The following is a 22,604-nucleotide window of genomic DNA, read 5'->3' as shown; positions in this document are numbered from 1 at the left end:
GGAATACATAAATTGTAAAATAGAATGACATATAGATTATAAAGTTTAGAACATATTGAAAATATGAGGAACAAACATATAATGAGTGTTCATCTAATTATTTAACAAACATCTTACAATATATTGAAAAAATAAAATAAAATGCAAAATCAAAGTTATCTATTTTTTTATAAAGTGAGAGTCGCCTAGGCAGGCTAGGCGGGCATCTAGGCTTGTCTAGAGGCTCTTTCTTAATTTTCAAACGGCCTAGGAGTTAATCAGGATGGTGGCTTGCCGCTAACGCCTAGGCAAGATCTAGACATCTTTAGACGGGGATTTTTGGAACAATAGTCATGTGAAGCAAGTCCTACATAATTAATTAGTGTCAAAACAATGCACCGGCCCGTTTTAGTATTTTATTATCCACTCCTAATTAATTCAAAGTTAAATTATGAGATAAAATGAAATTAATAATTCGTACAATGTAAGCCTAGCAATGTAGAAACTTGCAAAGAATACAACTCTTGTTAATGCAGAGGGCAGTTGCATATTTTTGTTAACTCTTGAAGTGAAGCAAAATAGGCAAAAGAAGAATGACAATAACACAAGTGCCAATAACAATGGCAATGCAAGTGCACTTCCTGGTACTCTTCTGATAGTCCTTAGCCACCTCAAGCTGCACGGTTCCCCGCCTAACGAACGAATTGGCGCGCGCCACGTGGCTCTCAATGTCGTTCAACTGCTGCCCTTGTGCATCTACGAGTGCAGCCATGTCAAGGAACACCTGGTGGAGCTCAATGAGGCTCTTCTCCATCTCCTTCACAGCACCAAGCCTCTCTTGGATTTCTTGAACCGTGTCCAAAACTTGGCCGCGGCCCTGCTCCTCGATCGCCTTCTGGAGCAATGTCTCTCCCTCTCCGCTCGATATCAAATTCTCTATTGTTTCCTTGTTGGCCTTCTCACCTGTAATTGTGAAGTACCTCCTTTGAACTGTCTCTTTGTATTCGCATGCAATTTTGGCCCTTAATCCTTGAAAATCATCCATCATGTCCCTTAGCTTCTTGGCCAAGCCATTGAGCACTGAAGTTCTGGTTCGATCCGAAGATGACCCTGTGCCGCACCCTGGAACTTTTCGCTGATCGGCATTGGAGAGTTCGAGCTTTTCTAGCTTCCCCTTGATGAGTTTAACCAACTTCAACACCTGCTCAACATCGGAATCCATCTGTGCACGAAGCCCATTCATGGACTTGGCATCGTGGACGAGCTTGGTCTCCTCGTTCGCTCCCTCTAACCGCTTGTAATGCTGCACCACAGCTCTCATGTCACGTTGGACATTCTCTATCTCCTTGAAGAATCCATCAAGATTGACGGTCTCTTTCCATGCCTCGCCTCCATCCTGCATGTCATCGATGTAGACTTGGCGTTCAAGGTCCTTGTATCTGTTGAACGAATCGCTCATAAACAAATCGTTCATCTTCGCAGCTCAAGTAATTTGATCAACTTTCCTGTTTGGCAGGTAGGTGTTTCGGGTTTGGATTGGTGAGAGGCTTGTAGCAACCTTCACTCCTTAAGAGGACGGACATTGGAGGAGAAATTGGGATTCATGGTTGCCCATGAACTACCACATGGCTGCATCTCCTAAATGAGATACCGTTTGAATTGGGTTTGACTTCGTCATTGATTTTCATCTCAATCAACAACTGTAAATTGAAACATAAGTACGTGTTGACCAAATGGATTAATTAAATAAAAGAAACATGATGACCAGTAAACATTTTGTTGCAGCAGCTGGCCGGCCTGAGTACAGTTCGAGTGTGACGGCCATACAGTCACATGAATTATTCAAATTCATCTAGGGTTTGCAATGTGAGAAGTGCCGTTACAGTGAAAACTAGCATAAAAAGATGTTGTCAACGTGTTACAAAAACACACATGATAAGAAAGCAGAATCAGTAAGAGCCAAACGTGGTATACCTACGATTTTTTTTTATTACAAGCGATATTCCTACTAAGCAACATGAGAGAAAGACCGTGTCTACGTAAAAAGAAAATTGAGATTCAATCAGCTAATGACCAAAACTTTCTTGCTCATTTACAGAACCTTATACTCACATATACATTGCAAAGGCCAGTTTCATGCATCAATCATCTTCCAACCAACAATTTCTAGGAAATATGATGTCACTTAGCGCCCGTGCTGGTGTGCTGTATAACATCGTCGCAAATCATGACGTGATATCTATTTGTCTTGGTTCGTGCCAATTAATTTGTTCTTGTTTCCAAAGTTCTAACTGAATTATACTGCACTTCAAACTCCTCTCTTCAATCTGTCCGAACAAAAGCAGAAGGAACAAGTCAGTTTTTCGGTTCATAAGTCATGTGACACTAAGCATTAGTAAGTGTAATTTTGTAACATGTATAGTTTTTGTAAGGAAAAAAGAGTTAGCTTATTACCTCTAGTATGGAAATGTTTCTGAAAAGCTCAAGACACTCCTCTAAAAGCAATTTTTCCTGTGCAACCACGTCCGCTAATTCCGACAGTAACGGAGCAGCTTGCTCTGCCTGTTCAAAAATCGGCTTCAATGTAAGTCCACATTACATGAAACCCAAGTATACAACATTATAAAACAACTGAAGCGCGCATACCAATGGTGAGAAATTAGAAAGCAACAACTTAATGGAAGTGGTGAGATCCGAAGCATGTCGAAGAGCAACGGAAGCAGATTGAGTGTCCGCCTGCATTCGCACTCGGTTTTGTCAGAAAAAATGCATCTCTTTTGCCGAAAACAAAAGATTAGAGTCAGTTTCCTTTCCCCTACCTCTGCACCTTCAACGAGAGGCACCCTGCAGACAACAGAATGCAAGCACTCTTTCATCATGCAAACTGCTGCCATGTGTTGCCTTTCCATTTCTCCCCAAGAATCCAATTGCTTAAGCTACATAAATTACAAACATATTAACACAGGTTGTTTGAATCAATCCAAACATATATACACCATCAAACCTCGTAACGAAAACCTTTAGGTATCGTAGTTTGCCACTCACTTGAGAATAGAGTATGAAGTTCAGCTTCATATCAAGCCTTTCTTTTTGTAACTTCACTTTCTTCTGTAGCACGGAATGCCGTAACTTCATCAGAGCATCCCAAGCATATAAAACATTGACCTGCAAATGTTGAAGAATGTTCAAAGTCTTGCACAGAAAACTTTGACAATTAAATATAACTTATATTTAGTGATTTTATTTCTAATTGCACCGAGACATACCTGTGCTTGATCTGCTATGTTCTGATTTACAACAGCAGCTCTAGCATTTGCAAACCGCCACTGCAAATATCGATTATGAAGCAACCGGAGTTGATGACCCATCTCTGTCATACTTGAGCCCGAAGAAACCGAATTAGACCTCACCAGCAAGACATTAGAAGAAGAAGAAGAAACCGAATTAGACCTCACCAGCAAGACATTAGAAGAAGAAGATTTTTTACTCTTGAACAAGTCCAACCCCATGTTGAACAACTTCTCCACCCCTTTGGTTTTCGAGGGACTTGTAGGAGGCTTCAAGCTCGAAAATGACATTGGTACTCCCTTATTCTCCACAGACATCGTCGGTGACCCTGTTCTTCCCGGCGACAACGCCCACTGTGTTGTCGCCGTCAGAGAATGAGCCCTCCTCATCACATTTTTAATGGTGAATTTGTTCAGCTTCGGAGACTTATCTCCTGATATCGGATTTGCGATGTTAGAATCCGACGTCCCTCTTCGATGCCTCAAAGGTATCTCATTCATGTACTTGGAAGAAACCTCTACGCCCGATTTTCGAGCAGCTGAACCAACATTCGGAGACCCCATAATCATCCCTGAAGAGCCGTCACTGCATTCCGATTCTGAATCAAGGGTATCCGGAAAACCATCCGAATTTCTCCGAGATTGTTTCTGATACAGAGCATTTTCGTCCACTGAAAATCTCCGAGGAGCAGCCACATTCGAACTGCTTGAAAACTTGCTGGAAGACGACGAAGTAGAAGAAGAAGGAGAGTTAGATTTTCTGGAAAACCTGAACTTTCCAGTGTATCTCATCGACCCGCCAAGAAACGGTAAGTGACTTTCTTTGGCGCTTTCTCTCCCTTTCTCTTTGGGATTATCCAACGAACCAAACTCTCTGCAGCTCCTTCCTCTGTCAAAGATTGAATCCTTACGCTGGACGCGATCTTCGCGCCTGTCGTTTCCGAGGTGGTCGGCGAGAGTGTCGAGCTTCTTGTGCGTTGAAGAGGGCCATAGTCCGCGGGTGGGGCCCGAATCCTCGAGCTGCGTTTTGGGTTTTCGGGCATCGGAGAAAGGTGAAACGGGTTTGCGCCGGACCGGCGAGATGGGGTGGTTCGGTGACGGGAGCGTGGTGGTTTCTGTGGTGGTTGGCGATGATAGAAACCGCGAGCTTACTTCGCGGGATTTGGCTCTTCTGGGTTTGTGGGATTGGTCTGTCACCACTTGATCGTTCTTCATTCTCTGTGTCTGTATGTAGAGAGAGAGAGAGAGAGAGAGAGAGAAGTGTATTGATTACTTGTGTGTGAGAAACGAAGGATTTGAGAAGTTGATTTGTCTGCGTTTGTTTGGGAAAGAGATGAGACCAAAAACAAACCACCACGTTTGAAATGGCGGCAAATTAGATCCTCGGCCGGCATATGAGGGGGTTTTATGGGATATTCGAGGTGGGATTACTGAAATGCCCTCGTCGACTCTGACTTGGTAAATATGTGGCCAATAAAACAAAAATGATTTGAATATTTTTACGGCCGAAAAAAAAAAAAAAAAAATCTTAACTTGAAGTAGGAGTGTGAGAGGTCAAATGAAGAATGTTAAATCATTATAAGTTTGCGATAAACAAACTATCACTACAAAATATCAATAAAAGTAAATGAATTTAGATATTTGCATCATGTTTGTTTTTTGTCAAAATTTACGTCATTTTTAATAAGTATAGTAACGCTTACATGTATCATATTTATTTATTGAAATTACCTAAAATTTATCAAACGTGGCAATGCTCCATCCTCCATACACGTTATTTAGTCATATTGGTGTTTACATGAAAGACTGGTTAAATACAACTTATTTATCTTTAGAAACTTAAAAGGTTTTCGTTTTGGGTGGTGGAAGGAGTGAATATATATAAGAGTTAACGAAATGAACTGAGCCGGCAAAGTTAAGAGATAACGAAGGGTTTATTTGGAATCTGCCATTTGTCAAAATGTGTTTTTGTTGGCTTCTCCAATGCACTTGGTATTTGTTAGTTTGTATTTAATTTTTGGGTTAAATTTGTTATTAATATGAATGTGCGTGTTTATGTAAGCTAATTGTTTTATCTTCGTTACTGTAAATAAAATTCAAGTGATAAATTAATCTCAGATCATATGAAAGAAACAGTCAATTTCGAATTCGATAAAACTAAGAGACCTTTAATATATTTTGTATGACTGGTAAGCTTGGAGTTGGAGGCATATATGTGGAAATACAATGGATAATGCCTCCAAGCTTGGAGTTGGAGTTGGAGGCATAAATGTAAACGTAGTTAGTTAAACGGGGTAATGTTAAGGAGATCAAATTTTTGAAATCAAATTTGCAAACAAAATGATATGTTTGGAGATAATTGAATTATTAATTAACTGTCGATTAACGTGCTTATTTTTTATTATTTACACGTTATTTGGTTTGCAAAGTGGTTTAAAAATTTTGATTTCATAACATTATTCTAATTAGATAGACACGTGACAGGATTTTAAAAGAAAGTGTGATGGATACATTAATTCTGAAAAGATAAACAGTTACTTTGAATTACGGGTGAGCAAAAGCGAACTTGGAACTACCAAATAATTACATGCACGCACAAGGGGGTCGTGAAAAACTTGAAAAGTCAAACTTTCTGTAAGTTGGTGAGCTTCTCACATCACAGGCCAGAGATAACCGCAGCTCGGCCTCTGAAAAAATGGAAAAACAAAATATACAGCTAAAAATTAAAAAACTGAACGCCGTTGCCGGGGATCGAACCCGGGTCACCCGCGTGACAGGCGGGAATACTTACCACTATACTACAACGACTTCGTTGTTCCAGATCCCTATATTTGATATTTTAACATTGTTTTTACTCCATGTTAACAGTCAGCGGATTACTATCTATGACAGGTAGAGGTAGAAGTATTATGGGTTAAAAATTCGACTTCACATTTTCCTACCACAGTTGGTATTCAAGCAATATTTTAATCTAAACTATAACTTGAGTGACCACTTAATACTACGATTTAGTAGCATTCTTCTTCATTTGTAAGTGAGAGGTCTTAGGTTCGATTATCGCTAAAGGTGAATTTGAACTACATTATTGTTAGCATATTGTGGGGCTGAGGCATCCCCACCCCTTTTGTGTAGAGAATATCGTTTGTTTAAAAAAAATACTACAACTTGAGTGCAAATGAGGGAGTTCTAACCAACTTCGCTACTCTATGGTTTGCCACTCACTTTGCTTTGCTTGTACCGCATTTGTTAAATCATAAACTACATGTTGTCAGCACTTGAAGAAAAGATAGGAAAAGGATTTCTATACACCATTTTTCTCGTTCTAGACATCCTTGTTTATGCTTGCTCCTTCATTCTCCTTTGCTTTGCTCGATCCAAAATCGTAGATTGAAGAGTGGATGAGAATGATTGATTTTATTAGAGAGGGTGTGAGATTTTCTCTAGAACTTGACCAACCAATAGATCAAACAAACATCTGATCCAATATCTTAGTGAATAAGGTGTTAGGTTTCCACCCAAGCGTCTCGGGTTCGAAACTCCCTCATCTTCTAAATTATTGTAATAGTTTCGAACTCTCATCTTCCCTTAATATTGACAAATAAAAAAATAGATCAAACAATTTATAAGGATACAAGTATTGCAGTTCAACATATTAATATTATACTGCAAAAAATAGTTCTTGAAGAACAGTGGTTAGCATTAACAATCTGAATGACATATATGAAGTAAATCATCATCTATAGACTATACTACAACACAACTAGGAAGATCACATAAATAGCCCCACCCATCTTACAACCACTACCCATCCATCCATGCTTTCATCCTGGAAAAATTATGCAAGCATTCATCCATGCCCTCAAAGAGGTTATGTCTTCTTTACGCGCCAAACCTGTCGTGGTAAAGTTGAAACTTCCATGCCTGAAATCTCAATGGAAATTGCACCGTTGCAACAACGAATGACCATAATCAACGTATTTCTCCCAGAGGGGCTTGTACTTTTCCATCCCGATCTTCAACCATGGTTTTGAGTTTCCGTTATAGTGCAGCACAGCACCTTTCTCTATTAAGTGAGGGTCAACAGTTGTGTAGCCCAAACCCAGAATATGCCATGAGGCGTCCAAAGGCTCTGTCAATCCGTAGAATGTCAACAACCCAGGTGGTAGTGTGCCGAGCTTCCACAATGTCCGGTCTATGTTTCTTTCCTGCCAGTAGTGGTAGATGCCGGTGACATTCCTTTTCCTCCATTGAACCAAATCAAAAACATTCATCCCGAATGCCCATCCACATGCATCAGGATCAAAATGAGCTCTTATGAGAGGGTGAGAGTAGTTCAGATATTTATGGTATCTGTGAAATGTTTCCATGCATGTCTCCACCGCACCATTGACATTACCTTTCAAATCAATGGAGAACAGATCAGACAGATCCTTCTGAACCACAACATCATCATCCAGAAATACCACCTTCTTCAGGGCAGGAAAAACTTCCGGAATATAAAACCTCAGATGATTAAGCATAGAAAGATACTTTGGGTTTCGAAACTTGATTGGTGTCCGCCCATCATCACTATTTCCAGAGAAATAATAACTCTGAGTATCAGTGTCTTGGAGCTGCTTAAGTACAGGAACATAAGAAGCATTCAACCACGTAAAATCCTCAAACTTTCGAACCTCAACGGCCACCCCTCTGAAGCTGTTTATAGAAAACCAGGCCTTCATTGCAGCATAGTTGATTTCATCAGTTACGAGATGGAAAACAATCTTATCTGGATTTTTGGAATTTATAGAAGTTGAATTGACCACAACAGAAGTTGCTAGGATGTTGTCAGAGAAGACGCAGAAATGATAGAGATTGTTATCCTTCAGTTTCATTTCTATTTGCTTTCTGTCCTTAATTTTCCTCTGTATATTCGGGCTTCTGAACCATTCACTAGTCAGCTGAATACCAAGGCAGTAGAGACTTTTTGGGACTTCTTCAGCAGCTATTTGTCCATACTTTGAACTTTTCTCACTCACCGAACTCATCTGTTCTTCCATAGTTTGGATTTTGGCTTTCAGTCTCATGATCATGGTTGCACTATCATAATGGAGCTGCTGTGCTTGGTAAAGTATTAGTGCCATATCACGGATTGCAGTTTCCGTTTCTCTAATAGTCAGAGGAACTCGCCTGGTTGCAGCATTTGACAGCAGGATCTGCGAACTGCGAATCTGGGCACTTAATTCCCAAGCAAACTGAAGGTTGTTACTTTCTTTAGCAATCACAACAAAAGCTTTTGCAAGAGCAATTTGGTCATTGAGCTGCCTTGAAACTGAGTTGGGGCTCAGCATTTCGTCGGTAATATTAAGGCCTTCCATAACTCTATCATTCCTGAACCTCTGCGAAAGGAAAACAAGCACATATTTTATTAAGGTTTGCAAAATAAATTGGAAAAGGCAAAGGGGAAAAAAATGCATATTTATCACTCCTCTGGAACAGAAAAGAAGAGAACAAAGATATAGTTCATCTTCCAATATGTGGAAGGATTTTATTGGTGCCCGTCACATAAGAGCAGCTTCCCACCAATCTTGCATCAAGACCACATGGTTTGTGTCATGATACGCTTCCAATTCAGAATGCTAGGATTCAGCTAGCGTTTTAAACATTTTAACTTGACATCAGTCGAAAGTAGATCATTAAGTCGTATAAGTTATCTATATGAGTTAACTCTGGCCATACCACAGTAAATGTGCTGTCTTAAAGTCCCTGTTCTCGACACTAGCATTCACTTCTCAGGGCACTTTACGGTGACATCTACCTTGACTTTGTGATGACAATAAAATCTCTAGATTCTCCTATGGATCTAATCAACTCTATACATTTTACAAGAATCCACAAGATGAGCAGAATTTGAAACACTGAAAAAGACATAACCAAGCACATCCATATCATTTTTTATGATTCAACAAACATTACTATTCCACTTCGAAAAACATAATGCAAGCAAGTTCAGTCAAATACACCGGAATCCCCCCAAATAAAAAATTTATCTTAGAACTCTTCCAGTATATGCCCTTGCCACGGCATTAGTTCCCTCCTTCACTTAAATTCATATACTTACACACAATAGCGATATAGATCAGAAAGTAGCGAGTTCCTACCCAATAGATCTTGTGCACTCAACTCCTATTATTACATGGAAATCAGAGTCTTCAGCCCTTTCGACGAAATCATTGGAAATAATAAGATTATATCAGATGAAATCTAGATCATGCTAAATCCCAACTAAATAACACTTCATTGTCTCTGATCGAACCGAAACCACGTATGCAAAATCAAATCCTTGCTCGATTAACCAAGAACACCAAGTAAAGGAAAAATAATATTGAATCCTAAAGCTCACATCTTTTTGTTGTTTTAGCTCCAAAAAATGAAAAACTCCCAACTCAATTCAGCATTTTTTTCACCCCAGCTCCCAACTTAGTCAGAAACCTAACATCCAATACTCCAATTCCCTCCACTTTCCTACATTTTCTAGGCAACCAAACAGAGTTCAAACACCCAATTAAACAAAAAAACGACAAAAAGGGTAGAGAAATAATATACGCATACAGTGGGAATGACAGGCCTGGACTCCATCTGATTCACTCTGCTCAAAGTAAAAACGAAGAGCAAAACCGCAACCCCGCACAGCGCCCACCAGAAGGCATTGGGGAACCGCCGCCGCAGTGGCCGCCGGAATTCCGGGGCTCTCCGCCTCATTTCTCCACTGCTTCCAAATCTGAAGCGTCCAGAATACCCGTTTGTTTCCCGGAAAGTTACAGCCTTCCGGACAGAGATCGCAATCCGGATGAAAACTTGGAGGGATTGGATCTTGTCACGTGAGGAAAATTGGGGATGGGATTTTAGGGTTCTGGGGGTTGAATCTGTGGTGGGTTTTTGGATTGGGAGGAGATTTACCGAGAAAGAAATGAGTTTTTATGTGTCTTCTTCTTCTGCTTCTCAGTTTTCCTTCGTCTTTCGCAGAGAGACAACAACAGTTGTTCGGGGAGTTCGTGTGTTGCAATTATATGTGTGGAGTGGCGTGGCTTTTGCTTCTCTGTTTTATTTATTCATTTTTTTTTTGTTTTGTTTTTTTTTTCTTCTAAAGTTAGTAATTTTTGTTTCATGATTTGCATTAGGGGGGTACAATCCGCCCATTCATTTTTATTTTTCCACACATTTTCTTAATTTTCTTCCGTGGACAAAAACTAACAAAAGTGTAAGAAAATTAAAAAGCGGTGTATGCATAACACTCCCCTTTGTATTATTCTGTAATCCAAAGTAATTAATTATTAGATATTGCATATAGAGATTTGGTATATTTAAGCAACATTAAATATTGCATGAAATTCGCATCATTGTAGTTGAATCCAAAATTTTGAAGCGCGGTTACAATGTTATATTTCACTCAATATCATACAGAGTTTTATGCAAGATATAAGCGTTGCAAAGTTCTATAAAATTTCTAAATACAAAATCTAACAGTTAAATTTTTAGACCACTGAAAAAAAATTGAAGATTTTGATGCTGCTACTGCTTATTATTTTTGTTTATCGGTTTTATTAAGATGAAAATAGCATATTGAGGCGAAACAAACAAAGGTTAGTAGAATAATTAATTCAATTTGGTGATGTCATTTTCGTTTGATCCCTCGAAAGTTTCTTTCCTTGATGGTTAAGTGATGGTTACCTCCACATTATTGGCAAAAATAACTTCTATTTTACAGGAACAATAATAAATTTACTATGATATAAATAGATTAAAAGAGGAGAGCTTCTAGATAACGAAATTGTAATATTTTTATCTGTGAGAATCCCATTGGAGCATCTTCTGCTTCTAATAGACTATGAATTAGTTAGGATTATTCATAATAAATCCATAAGAAGTGATCCCATTTTTTCATCGAGTTATGGTAAAGACCAAAGATCTTGAGTGACGGATCCGGCTTAAAAACTCAAAAGCACCATACTTGTAGGAGGGGATACCATAGTTACTTACCATACTTGTAGTAGGGGATACTTGTTACGTCATTGTGAGAGTATGAAATCAACCACGTGTTACCACAATAATTGACTTATGATAGTACAATGTCATTGTCTTCAATTAAAATAAAGACATAATTCCTGTGCGGACTAGCTCTAAGTGGTAAAATATATGTCAAGAAAATTAATTAAAATTAGTTATATTAAGCTTATATAAACATGAGTTAGACTAGTTAAGCAGGATAATGTATGCTTAGCTCGCCTTTGGAATACCGCAAGAGAAAGAACAAAAAAAAAAAAAAAAAAGCTCTTAGATATAAAGTTCAATTCCACCCACTTATAATAAAAGAAAAAAGAGAAGTGTTAAAGATATTTTTTTAAAAGTGGACTCTCTGCCACCTCACAATTAACGTCAATTCTTATGCCAAAATTATAAAACATTGTACGAAAAAATGAAGTGACAAAGACTTCATGGAGAATCCACTGTCTCCTTACCATTTCTCAAAAACTAAACACTATCTCCCTTTGCTAATTCATGGGTTCGTTTAGAAGTGCTTCTAAAATACTTGAAATCGTTTTTGGTGCAAATATTTCTGAAATCAATCCTCAATAAAAATTCAAGTAAATTATGAAAAAACACTTGAAGTACTTCTTGCAAAAAGCACATACCTAGTGTTTTTTCCAAGAAAAAACACTTGATGTGCTTTTGAAACCAAAATCCATTTTACCAAAAGCGCTTTCAGTTATTTTAAAAGCACTTTCAAACTAGCCATTTCTTGTATCGAACGCTTTTTTTTTCCCTTGATCCAAGGTGAGTAACGTCTAACGTGCTTAGGCTTGGGTTTCGTTTCTAAAAGCTCTGTGGCATTTACCATTGAATACATATCTTCCATTAACATTGCTAAAAAGGTCCTATCAATTTTAGGCCAGCTTTGGCCTTTAATTTGTACAAAACCTACCGAAAACAGACACAGTGGTTCAATAAAAAACTCTGCAAACACTCCCCAATTCGTAAACCAGAGGATTATATTTCATACGTGTTTGTGTGACAGTCTCATAGACAATCTCGTATAATCTAGGCAATCAATCACTTTAACGTCCATATAAATGATACAACTCATATAAAGCGCATAGCAAAGTGATACCGGCTGATGCACATGAAAAATGATAGTGTGCCTAAATGATACACTCTAGAACAACAATATAACTTCTCAGACTGACCTAAACGATACAACTCTTCAGAAAGGTTTATGATATCCTTCTACTTGGAAAAGAGTATGGACTAAAGCAGGGGTACTAAAGAATGGGAGTTTAACATACTTGCCGGCAAGAGCACACCGTATACACTCGAGCAAGGCCGAAACGTACACGAATGCCACGGCCGCCCAGTATTCTATGCCGAATGTGCCATTGAAGTGTATAAGCGGGAAAAAATTGCTCGAGTACCACACCACTTGCAGCATTGTTTCTAATAGCATTGCCATGATTACGTGGTACCTGATGAAGTGAGGCCACTCTTTTCTCTTTACCACTCCAAAGTATGCGAAGAAGAAATATATCATTGTGAACCAATACGGTAACCTCTTTATTGCTCCTGGGACATAATAAACCAAGTCTCCAAACAATTCGTAGTGTTCTGCGAAGGGTTGAATATAAAATCCGGTATCAGACATCTGCAAAGCAATTAAGTAGGGGAGACATGCTAAAGTTCTCCACCACCATTCTGGTTTCTCTTTCATTTTTGGAAAAGGTATACTGATGGAGTTACTCTTCTGTGCTTGTACCAATGTTGAAGATTTCCGTTGTCTTGGTAACACAGATATGTTGTGTGACCGATCGCCTTGGTCCCCTCTTAACAGTGTGGATGACGTAGAAGAAAGCTGCAAGCTTGGCAATCCTGAAAATTACAAGTTTAGGGTTATAAGGACATAAACAATCTCAAAGACGCTCCTATCTAAAAGGCATTGCTTCTGGTATACCTAACTGACTAATTTCAAATCAGGTTATAGGAGAAACAAGGATGATACTCAGCACGAAACTTTGCATACCTTTAGGAGCCCAGGAATGCAGATTGTGATTACGTTGTTGTAGACTCCTGCTGCTTGACAGTATAGGCATTGCATTCAAGTTAGATCTACATGCAACCCCGTTGCGCTTGTTCTGTCTATTTAGATTCACATCCTTGTACCTAGTTAAAGACCAATATAATATAATTGATAAACATGAGCTGGGAAACAATCATATACACTTAGCAACACTCTTGTTTCATTACTCAAATGCTGGTAATAATTGTCCCTATTCCAGACCAGAAAAAGAAAAGGTGGATCTCAAGACTATAAAAAACAAAACTGCCGTACTCTACAAATACTCGGGAACAATTGAAATCAGTTAGAATCTGTCTTCCAAGCCTCGAAAAAGCTCCTCACATAACATCTCTAACACGACTATTCCGTAAGCTCAACATCATCCTTTCTTTTGGTAATTAAAGATTCAACAAAACCGATTTCAGATCAATGTAGAACCATGCATGATCTCAGCCCTATATCTGTATCTCCACCATCACTTACTGATTGGAAAGTCATTCCGATCCTCCAAACTAAACAAATTTTAGAAATTAGTTATGGCTTCCCTTAACACATACAAATAAGATGTTCCAAAATGTCACACTCTGTTTCAGATTAAAAGCAAGGCAACTCAAGTGTGTCCCCTACTTAATCACACTTAAAGCGATAATGCAAACAGTACAAATGATATATTAACTCAATGAAAAAAGTACTAAAATTAAGAATCCTGCAGGCAAACAGGGGAAGAAGGCTTCACCAAAAATTCAGACCGCTTAAAATTGCCCATAAAAACTAATCACATTCTATTGCCAAGAATCTAAATATGCAGCAGAAACACAACTTATACTCCATTGCCAAGAATCTCTAAATCGATATCATATTCATATGCCTATAAACAAGAAATCAACTACTAATTATCAACAGACCTACTTTTCGACCTTGAATTTAAAGTTGAGCTTAAAAGAAGAGTGCTAAATTACGGACCAATATTCAAACTACATTCAAATTTTCATAAATTCCTAATTGTTCCCTCTCACATGACATCAAAAACTATCTAACTCCGAAGAAATTTTTCGTTCCTAACCTCCGAAAATTATAAAACCAAACTCTTTCAACAAGCAAAAAAATTCAGAAACAACCTACCACAGCTACAGCACTGAAATAATTATTTAAAAACATTACAAACACCATTAACAAATAACAACCCCAAAAAAAAACCAAATTCTTCACTTTTCCAGGAATTAATAAATCGAAAAGCGAAAAAAGGACGAGGCAAACGAAACCCAGAATTGATTCCTTCTTTTGAATCTAATTTTCCAAAAAAAAAGAAACGACTTTTAGCATAATACAGCGTTTTATCTGGAGATTTACCGTTTTTTTTTTTTTTTTTTTTTTTTTTGGTTTCCAAATTTTGATGATTTTCGGAGAACGAAACGACCAAAGAAAGTGTAGCTGTGAGGAGGAAGAAAACGTACCGGTAGGCAAGAACGCTGAGACGGCAGCCCAAGGCGGTCGCCATGGCTTCTCGAGATGTGTTGTGGATTCTCTCGCACTCTTTAGAAACTCTGGTGCAGTCGGCTTTTCTTTCTTTCCCCGCAAGTATATGACCCACTCTTTTATATTATTCCTAAGGGTCTTTGTCGTAATTACCAAAACTTCAGGGGTCTATGCATACTTTTCCATTTTTAGTGGTGTATTGGTAATTTTGAGGGAAAATTTATTTGTAGTACGTTTTTACGGTGGTTGTAGTTCAAATAGTTAAAAATATTCATCATACGCAAATAGTCATTTACCACAGTGATGGAAAAGTGTTGAGCTCTTGCATGATATCATGGGTTCAAACCCCGTCGTTGGCTAATATAACATCTAATCTAACAAAATTTATCATTTGATAAAAAAAATATTCATCATATACTCGAAATCTTTTGTTCAATATTTGGTTCTTCCCATGCATATCCATAATTGTTTCCTGCCAAAAAAAAAAAAATGGTCAAAAAGGTGCATGATGATGTTACAAAGTGCTAATAATAATTTCAATTTTTTGAATCATACTCTTTCTTTTAAGGATATAGGGGTGAATTTGAAGAGGTAGTTGTATTGAGAAAGAAATGTGGGATTGGTCTAAATTTCATAAACTTACAATTTCTTTTTTCTTTGATTTTTTTTTTAATTTTCTCTAACAATATACTATAAACTATTTTAATTTATTGATAATGTCGCCAACCTCAGGTGCAAAATAAATTTACATAAAGTTATTTGTTCGATTCTCCCTTCACCTCAATGTCACATGTTACATGTCACTTATGTTGAAAAAAGAGAGGTTATATTGTCATCCCGTCTTGTTTAGTTGAAAGGGTAGGTGAAAGAACATTTACTTTGCTAAAAGTAAAAGGGTAAGTGCGGGAATCAGCAAGAAAGTCTCATCTCATTTGTAAATATGGAAAATATTGGGCAACTTGAGAAATTAGAATTTCAAGTTAATAGAACTTTTGAGCCTGTGACATCTAGATGGAACCAACTTTTTATATCATGTTTGTAAACCATGTGATATGTCACAAATATAAAATTATCACACTAATCATCATTTAAGTAATAATTTAATCGTCAACAAATGTGTCATATGGTTTACAAAATATGCTAAAGATACCATTTATTTAAATCATATTTTGTGAGTCATATGACGTTGTTATTGATGATTGGATTATTAAGTGTTGATTAAGTGCTTATTTCTTATTGGTAACTCATCACATGATATGCAAACGTAGTCTAAAACTTTAGTCTTCTTAGCATTAGTCTTTACCTAAAAAACCGTTGCTTCTGATTATGATGAATTCAAGGACTCGCGGATTTTTAACTCTCAAACATAAACTCTAATCGAGTCAAATATGAGGAGAAACTTTTATGTGTACCCGAAACTCAATAACATACAATGTAATGTTAGAGATTTTTTAAAAGTATGGCTCTTTATAGACTTTCGGTCACCTCATAATTTAACATTATTGTACCAATATCATAAAACATTGTGCAAAAAACATGATGCGACAAATAGTGGATAATTTCACTTTGGAGAGAATTTCCTTAGCATTTTTCGTATAACAATATAAAAAAACGACATAGTTAATATATCTCAGAGTATCTTTTCTAAGTCCCTCCCCTAAATCAGGGAACAAAGATATAACTAACTTGCTTGTTCAATGCTAAATACTTGATTGATCCCCAAAGCACTGAACAACAAGGGGTCCTACAACCAATCAAACTTCCAACGGTTGCTTTCTTTCACCAAGCTCTTAACCTCCCATGTCAGCCAAGGTCGTCATGACGAAGCCCTTTCCCTCTTCCACCACATGCAGACCTCACTGGCTCTATGTCTCGACCCCCATGTCTTCTCTCTTGTTCTCAAGTCCTGCTCCGCCGTCCACCGCCCGCAACTCGGCGTCTCCGTCCATGCCCATGTCGCCAAATCTTCCATCCTATCAAACCCATTTGTGGCTTCTGCTCTTGTCGACATGTATGGCAAGTGCGTGTCATTGTCGACCGCACGCAACCTGTTTGATGAAATTGCTCACAGGAACGTTGTTGTGTGGAATGCTATGATATCACTTTATACGCGTAACGGTAATGTGTTCGATGCTTTGGGATTGTCTGACGTAATGGATGTTGAGCCCGATGTGTCAACTTTTAATACCATTATATCTGGTATGTCAGGATTGGATGATGGGTCGTTTAAGGCTGTCGAGTTCTATAGGAAAATGAGAGCGTGCGGAAGGGAACCGGATTTAATAACGCTGCTTGCTCTGTTACGTGCTTTTGTTGATATAGCAGCTTTAAGGTTTATTAAGGAAATTCATGGTTATGATGTGAGAAATGAGATTGACTCGCATTCCCAATTGAGTAGTGGCCTAGTAGAGGCCTACGGGCGCTGTGGTTGTCTTGCAAATGCGCGTAATCTGTTCTTCTATATGAAGAAAAAGGAAGTGGTTGCATGGAGTAGTCTGATATCTGCGTATGCACTTCATGGGGAGGCAAGAGCTGCATTGGAAATTTTCAGAGAGATGGAATTGGGGAAAGTAGAGCCTGATGAGATTACTTTTCTTGCGGTACTGAAGGCGTGCAGCCATACTGAAGGATTAGCAGATGAAGCACTGCATTATTTTGGTCGGATGCGTGAGGATTATGGTGTGCAAGCAAATAGTGATCACTATTTTTGTTTAGTAGATGTTCTGAGCAGAGCAGGGAGGTTGCATGAGGCATATGAGGTCATAAGGAAAATGCCAGTGAAGGTGACTGCTAAAGCTTGGGGTGCTCTTCTTTCAGCATGTAGAACTTACGGCGACTTGGACCTTGCTGAGATTGCAGGGAAAGCTCTGTCCGAAATTGAACCTGATAATCCTGCCAATTATTTACTATTGGCAAGAATGTATTCTGGCTTAGGCAGGCATGAGGAAGCGCAACGAATGAGAAGGAAAATGAAGGAGAAGGGAGTGAAGGCATCATCTGGCACTAGTTGGGTGGTTTATCAAGACTAATTTCAGGTGTTGGGAAGTTATCAGGTTTCGCCTTACTGCGAACAGCTTTCTTTCGCCTGTCAAATATCTGACCCTAATCTACGACATTGAGAACGAAGAAGCAGCGTTTTTGGGAATTTCTTTTCGAACCAGTGGCAAGCTTCAAGATGTCTTCATTTTTTCAACACGAATTTTCTGGTTTTTTACTGAATTTTGAAGACGGTGAAGAGTGAAGATACATTGAGTTGCTTTAGGTCCCCGGATGTATACGTAAAAATATATTCTTAAGAGTTATTTTGTGCTGCGTGGATGAAGGACGCACGCAGTTACAACGATCCAACAGAAGTGTCTCTGTCTAGAATTGTTCATCACTTTTTCAATACTGAATTTCTGAATGACTCAACTCAACATTGTATGTGAGCTGCCTTGTTGAATCAAGAGCTTTCATTCATCTTAGAATTGTTTTCACCAATGCATTCTTACATGTCATGTATCATCCCTAACAAAATTAAAGCCCTTGATTCAATGTTTTTGGGATTTAAAACAACCGCGTTGCAAATTCTAATTTAGGAGAACAAAAATGTGCAAATAGTGAATGTTCAACGTCACATAGTCAATCGTGTGCGATCGGCCAATAAGAAGTTGTCATGGTCCGGGTGAACCAAAACAAGGAGACAATATTATGTTCATCATATACACCGCATGACAATGCCATCTGGTATATCCAGCTTATGGTTTAACACGTGTAATCCAATAGAGTTGACTGTCCTACTGAAGTTTTTCTCTTAAGAAAGAATTTTCGCACACCTTTTTTTCCTTTATGTATACAGTATACCTTGTTTATTTTCTCTTGTTTGATTTTATTCAATCTATAAGCTATAAATTTATGAGGAAAAAACGAGAGTGCGGAAATCACTTTCCATTTCCATGGACCGGGTCTGTTAGTGTTATATGGGCCAATTGTGAAGTGTTTTGGGGCCATAATACAAAAAGTCGAAACCTTTCAAAACCCCAAAACAAATTCTGCAGCTCCATCGCTGCTACCGGTAATGGCAGCAAAACCCCTCTAATCCCAAGCCATGGCGACTTCCATTCCCACCATCTCCGCTCCAACCCCCTCCGTTCTCAGACTCAAAGTCACTTCTTTTTCTCCCCCCAGAATCCAACCTCATACCCAAACAATCCCTTTTCGCAGTTTACCCAAATTCCAATGTTTGAACCGAATACAAGCTCAGAATTTTCCTGGGTTTTCCTGGAAAACAAATGGGTTTTTGTTTGAGAGAAAGTTGAGGGTTCGTGCGAGTGTGAAAAATGAGGGTGTTGATGCAGCTGAGGAGGAGAGCAGAGGGGAGAGTACTATGCCTGAGCGGTTCAGGTACTTGACCAAGGAAGCTCCTGACCCTCCTGTCAGGTGGCCTTGGCTTGTAGGTAAACTGTTCTGCTCTCTTTCTTTTTCTTTTTACTATCTGTTTGGCTGCTGAGAAAATGTTGGTTAATGAAAGAGAGAAAACAGAGAAAGTTTGAGTATTTGGGATTGTTGTGGAATGCCCCAAGATATTTTGAGAACAGAAGGGACTTGCTTCCATGTATAAATACAGCTTGTTATGTTAATTTCTTGTTAGAAAGTATATTGACATTTTTCACCATGACTTTCCTCGAATTTAGAAATGTTTGATGCGTATATGAAGAAAAGTATATGAATTTGTCACCAGCATCTGAAAAATGAGCTAGCAGGTTGTAATATGTGTAGGCATTACACTGTGTTTGAAACTTCAACTAATTGTGTTTTCTCATAGTTTTACATTCGTTCTGATCGGGGATATTTCATGACTTAATCTTCACACAATGTAACACAATTAAGTTTATTGGGTTTGTGAAAGATGATTTAGACTAGTGCTCTGATTAATGTGTCTTACTTCTTCATGCTTGACAGCATTCTCTCCCACAAATGCTTTTTCATTACGATTGTATGAGTATAGAACAAATCGGTGAATCGGGATGCTTATGAAATTTAAAAACTAGTTAGGAGGGGGAAGAAAGCACTGGTTTGTGGAGTAAAACAGATCTGAGCACTGACTTTATTGATGTGATATTGTACTTAACCTGACGAGATGAAACTTTAATGTATTGGTTTAGACTATTTAGTTCCTGATACGTGCACACATCAGTGGTGTTATGAGATGTTTTCTAGTTATAACTTTTTGAAGCCTCAATTGAAGCTGAAATAAATTTTTTTGTTATTTATTTTCCGGTTGAGGCTTTCACGTATACAAATTGCACTATAATGGTTTATGCAGCTGACTAAATACTATTTGTCATTGATCGTGCAGCATTGGTCTTCCTTATCTATGCATGGAGAGCTGTCTTGCTGGAATTAGCTAACTGGAGAAAGGCTGCTGAGGGCGTTGTCCGTTTTGTGGGATACCTTTTGAAACTTATCCTGGCTCTAATCTTTCATTTCATTGGAGATCCCATTACTTCCGTGATCAGATTCATAGAAACAACATTGTATGCCATACGCTCTTTCTACTCTGGCATAGTGGCATATGCTCCAATTCCAGAGTTGACGACAGTGATCATACTTGCATCAACTGTTCTTGCTATCGCAGAAGCTGTTGTTCCAAATGCTGTAAACTGTCAACCTTTTCTTCTCACAGCATCTGGTGTAGTAGGCTACGCAGCAGTGGCAGGTTACATCTCAGAGCCTTTCTTCTGGACGATTCTAGTAGGGTTCTACGGTTACTCACGATTAGTTAAAAAGAGGGATGATGTTACGTCCGCATTGCCTGCGGCAGCTGTGATGTCTGCCATAGGAGAACCATGGGTTAGAGTTTTGGTGATCGCATCGTATCTGGCCTTGGCCATTTTTCATCACTCAAAGAAGGTATCAGATACGGAGGAGGAAATTGTAGTGGCTAACAGGAAGCTTCCAATGCCCTTGCTTGGTGCAGGTTTAGCCATCGGAATTCGTCTTGCTGCTAAGCGGGCTGGCTACCGGCATTTGACATGGATGATAGTATGAGTGTAAGAATACCATTATATGAGATGTCAAAAGTGTTCTCTGTAATTCAGTGACTGTACAACATCAGAAATTTCAAGTAGCTAGCCTTCCATAGAATTCAAACCGAAAATGTTTCTATAGTTTCTTGCCAAATTCGATTTTTACGGCCTTCTCACTTATATATGCTTGGCTCTCAAGTAAGAAGACGCCAATTCACGAGTGCAGTCCATGTAGTTTAAGCGAAGTTCCGCTTTGGTCTTGCAGTTTCAGTTGTCTCGAGTTAACCCTTCGTAGATTGTAGACTTTGTAGTGTGCTAATTTATGCAATTCAAGGACAATGTTACTTACATAGTTACATTTGTCGATCTTTCGTCGTAAGTAGCTCGTCAGTGACATTGAGGGAAATCGGACTTCTCTGAGCCTGAGGTAAAAACACCACACATGCCTCTTGCGTAATAATCATGTTGAAAAAATTGCAGAATTGTGGGGTTGAATTGTAAATTTGCAACAATATGAGTTCAAAACGCAACAACTGAAACTAAAAGGGCCGAAATGGAACAAAGACCGTGGAGGGGTAAATTCGTAAAAAGATGACCATTGGACCATGAATGTTAAAACTTAAAACGATGCCGTTAGCACCATAACAATCGCGAAGAAGAAACCCTAGGGTTTCCGTAGGGCATTGGATGCCTATATAAACAACACTAACCCCCCGCTCCATATTCAAACTCTCCATTCTCCATCGAAGCCTCCTCTACCCCTCTCGTCCAGAATTCTCCCAATTTCCCTTCATGCAATCGAAACCCTAATCTTTAATTTCTGCAATTTATAGTTTGCATTCATGCACGATGCACCCCGGGCTTCTCTGAGAGTATATTTCACTGAAGAAGAGAGCCCCAATGCTCGTGCTAAAACGTCGCCGTCAAGTGTTGCAGCTTAGCCTCGCTCTTCCCTACGGCTTTTCTGTGTCAAATCGACGGCTACATCTCCCCCAAAACCCTAAATATTTTCATCAATTTTTCAGTTTCATACGATCCGATCCGATCCGATGCGCCTCGACACACCTTAAGCCTGTTTTTGAAAAATCTCCGAAAACTGAGCTAGTCATGGAGGCGTAAATCCAATGGCGGTGTCACACGTGGGGGTTTTTCTCTTCTCATAGTTTTTCCTCTAAAAACGTCCGCTAAATTTTCTAATTTTGTTTAAATTTTTTTGTGGATTTTGATATCTTTTGTTTAATTTTTGGCTTTGATTACAAACTATCCGCGCTTCTGAGAGTAATCGATGAAGTAGAAAGTGATAATCAATGGTTGAATTTCTTGATATGAGCCAATTTGTATTGTGATTTGTTCGTATGTGTGTTTGAAAAGTTGGATTTTTTGGTTAATTTTGGCGCTGATGACTGAATTATACAGCTTTATGCCAGTTCTGCTTCAGAAAATTCGTGATCGAGAGAGCTGTTTCATACTCTGAGCCCTTTGTGTATAAATTTATTTGATTTTGTATTATTTTTTTGTTGTTTGTGTTGCCGATGATGATTGAATCCTTCTGTTGGAGGTACAGTGGAACTGAGACCCTGTTTGCAGGGAGAACCCCTCGGCGAAACTGCATTTCATATGAATTTTATGGATTTAACTGAGGTTTTAATTTTTTTAATAATTACTGCGAATGTTTTTGTGTTAATTGTTTTGTTTTTCTCCTAATTTGATTTCTTGTTTGTTTTGTTGTTAATTGCTGCTGTTGATTCTTACCAACCGTCCCAAATT

General features: G+C 38.5%; 6 protein-coding genes, 1 long non-coding RNA gene and 5 other non-coding genes across 12 annotated transcripts; 6 read left to right on the top strand and 6 right to left on the bottom strand.

Annotated features, from left to right (window-relative positions):
- Window positions 1-535: 535 nt before the first annotated feature.
- Window positions 536-1,453, bottom strand: LOC137708350 (syntaxin-124-like). The gene has a single exon (XM_068447405.1). It carries the CDS (start codon window positions 1,451-1,453, stop codon window positions 536-538), a length of 918 nt encoding a protein of 305 aa, XP_068303506.1.
- A 768-nt stretch (window positions 1,454-2,221) lies between these two features.
- On the bottom strand, window positions 2,222-2,812 carry LOC137708352 (uncharacterized). Its single transcript, XR_011064782.1, has 3 exons — window positions 2,626-2,812; window positions 2,434-2,541; window positions 2,222-2,306 (listed from the first exon to the last, which is right to left on the bottom strand). It is a non-coding gene; the product is annotated as an uncharacterized lncRNA (long non-coding RNA).
- A 42-nt stretch (window positions 2,813-2,854) lies between these two features.
- LOC137709200 (QWRF motif-containing protein 3-like) lies at window positions 2,855-4,481 on the bottom strand. Its single transcript, XM_068448304.1, has 3 exons — window positions 3,246-4,481; window positions 2,984-3,144; window positions 2,855-2,915 (listed from the first exon to the last, which is right to left on the bottom strand). Exons 1-3 carry the CDS (start codon window positions 4,479-4,481, stop codon window positions 2,855-2,857), a joined length of 1,458 nt encoding a protein of 485 aa, XP_068304405.1.
- A 1,521-nt stretch (window positions 4,482-6,002) lies between these two features.
- On the bottom strand, window positions 6,003-6,074 carry TRNAD-GUC (transfer RNA aspartic acid (anticodon GUC)). The gene has a single exon. It is a non-coding gene; the product is annotated as a tRNA-Asp (tRNA).
- Window positions 6,075-6,851: 777 nt separating this feature from the next.
- On the bottom strand, window positions 6,852-10,306 carry LOC137707917 (probable galacturonosyltransferase 10). The gene is made up of 2 exons (XM_068446861.1): window positions 9,858-10,306; window positions 6,852-8,644 (listed from the first exon to the last, which is right to left on the bottom strand). Exons 1-2 carry the CDS (start codon window positions 10,005-10,007, stop codon window positions 7,196-7,198), a joined length of 1,599 nt encoding a protein of 532 aa, XP_068302962.1. The 5' UTR covers window positions 10,008-10,306; the 3' UTR covers window positions 6,852-7,195.
- Window positions 10,307-12,353: 2,047 nt separating this feature from the next.
- Window positions 12,354-13,476, bottom strand: LOC137709530 (protein TIC 20-IV, chloroplastic-like). Its single transcript, XM_068448615.1, has 2 exons — window positions 13,318-13,476; window positions 12,354-13,166 (listed from the first exon to the last, which is right to left on the bottom strand). Exons 1-2 carry the CDS (start codon window positions 13,385-13,387, stop codon window positions 12,508-12,510), a joined length of 729 nt encoding a protein of 242 aa, XP_068304716.1. The 5' UTR covers window positions 13,388-13,476; the 3' UTR covers window positions 12,354-12,507.
- A 3,029-nt stretch (window positions 13,477-16,505) lies between these two features.
- LOC137709554 (putative pentatricopeptide repeat-containing protein At1g03510) lies at window positions 16,506-18,154 on the top strand. Its single transcript, XM_068448636.1, has one exon. The coding sequence runs from the start codon at window positions 16,677-16,679 to the stop codon at window positions 17,856-17,858; it is 1,182 nt and encodes a 393-aa protein (XP_068304737.1). The 5' UTR covers window positions 16,506-16,676; the 3' UTR covers window positions 17,859-18,154.
- A 691-nt stretch (window positions 18,155-18,845) lies between these two features.
- LOC137708878 (uncharacterized) lies at window positions 18,846-21,057 on the top strand. Its single transcript, XM_068448039.1, has 2 exons — window positions 18,846-19,265; window positions 20,168-21,057. Exons 1-2 carry the CDS (start codon window positions 18,917-18,919, stop codon window positions 20,857-20,859), a joined length of 1,041 nt encoding a protein of 346 aa, XP_068304140.1. The 5' UTR covers window positions 18,846-18,916; the 3' UTR covers window positions 20,860-21,057.
- A 622-nt stretch (window positions 21,058-21,679) lies between these two features.
- Window positions 21,680-21,826, top strand: LOC137709625 (small nucleolar RNA snoR134). Its single transcript, XR_011064912.1, has one exon. It is a non-coding gene; the product is annotated as a small nucleolar RNA snoR134 (small nucleolar RNA).
- A 255-nt stretch (window positions 21,827-22,081) lies between these two features.
- LOC137709624 (small nucleolar RNA U36a) lies at window positions 22,082-22,170 on the top strand. The gene has a single exon (XR_011064911.1). It is a non-coding gene; the product is annotated as a small nucleolar RNA U36a (small nucleolar RNA).
- Window positions 22,171-22,225: 55 nt separating this feature from the next.
- Window positions 22,226-22,318, top strand: LOC137709600 (small nucleolar RNA Z223). Its single transcript, XR_011064892.1, has one exon. It is a non-coding gene; the product is annotated as a small nucleolar RNA Z223 (small nucleolar RNA).
- Window positions 22,319-22,365: 47 nt separating this feature from the next.
- LOC137709607 (small nucleolar RNA Z278) lies at window positions 22,366-22,480 on the top strand. The gene has a single exon (XR_011064896.1). It is a non-coding gene; the product is annotated as a small nucleolar RNA Z278 (small nucleolar RNA).
- Window positions 22,481-22,604: the final 124 nt, after the last annotated feature.

The sequence above is a fragment of the Pyrus communis genome, chromosome 11 (assembly GCF_963583255.1).
Source record: "Pyrus communis chromosome 11, drPyrComm1.1, whole genome shotgun sequence".
Classification (NCBI taxonomy): Eukaryota; Viridiplantae; Streptophyta; class Magnoliopsida; order Rosales; family Rosaceae; genus Pyrus; species Pyrus communis.
Note: the sequence above shows the minus strand (reverse complement) of the source record. Positions and strands in the feature narration are given on the sequence as shown.

Excerpts from the sequence above, each read along its gene's own strand:
- LOC137709200 (XM_068448304.1), bottom strand. The coding sequence starts at position 4,481 with ATGAAGAACGATCAAGTGGTGACAGACCAATCCCACAAACCCAGAAGA. Across the intron at positions 3,145-3,245 it reads ACATAGCAGATCAAGCACAG|GTCAATGTTTTATATGCTTG; the intron begins GTATGTCTCGGT and ends CAACATTTGCAG. Across the intron at positions 2,916-2,983 it reads CTAAAGGTTTTCGTTACGAG|CTTAAGCAATTGGATTCTTG; the intron begins GTTTGATGGTGT and ends TAATTTATGTAG.
- LOC137708350 (XM_068447405.1), bottom strand. The coding sequence starts at position 1,453 with ATGAACGATTTGTTTATGAGCGATTCGTTCAACAGATACAAGGACCTT.
- LOC137709554 (XM_068448636.1), top strand. The coding sequence starts at position 16,677 with ATGCAGACCTCACTGGCTCTATGTCTCGACCCCCATGTCTTCTCTCTT.
- LOC137709530 (XM_068448615.1), bottom strand. The coding sequence starts at position 13,387 with ATGCCTATACTGTCAAGCAGCAGGAGTCTACAACAACGTAATCACAAT. Across the intron at positions 13,167-13,317 it reads GCATTCCTGGGCTCCTAAAG|GATTGCCAAGCTTGCAGCTT; the intron begins GTATGCAAAGTT and ends TGTAATTTTCAG.
- LOC137707917 (XM_068446861.1), bottom strand. The coding sequence starts at position 10,007 with ATGAGGCGGAGAGCCCCGGAATTCCGGCGGCCACTGCGGCGGCGGTTC. Across the intron at positions 8,645-9,857 it reads CCAGGCCTGTCATTCCCACT|AGGTTCAGGAATGATAGAGT; the intron begins GTATGCGTATAT and ends TTCCTTTCGCAG.
- LOC137708878 (XM_068448039.1), top strand. The coding sequence starts at position 18,917 with ATGGCGACTTCCATTCCCACCATCTCCGCTCCAACCCCCTCCGTTCTC. Across the intron at positions 19,266-20,167 it reads CAGGTGGCCTTGGCTTGTAG|CATTGGTCTTCCTTATCTAT; the intron begins GTAAACTGTTCT and ends TTGATCGTGCAG.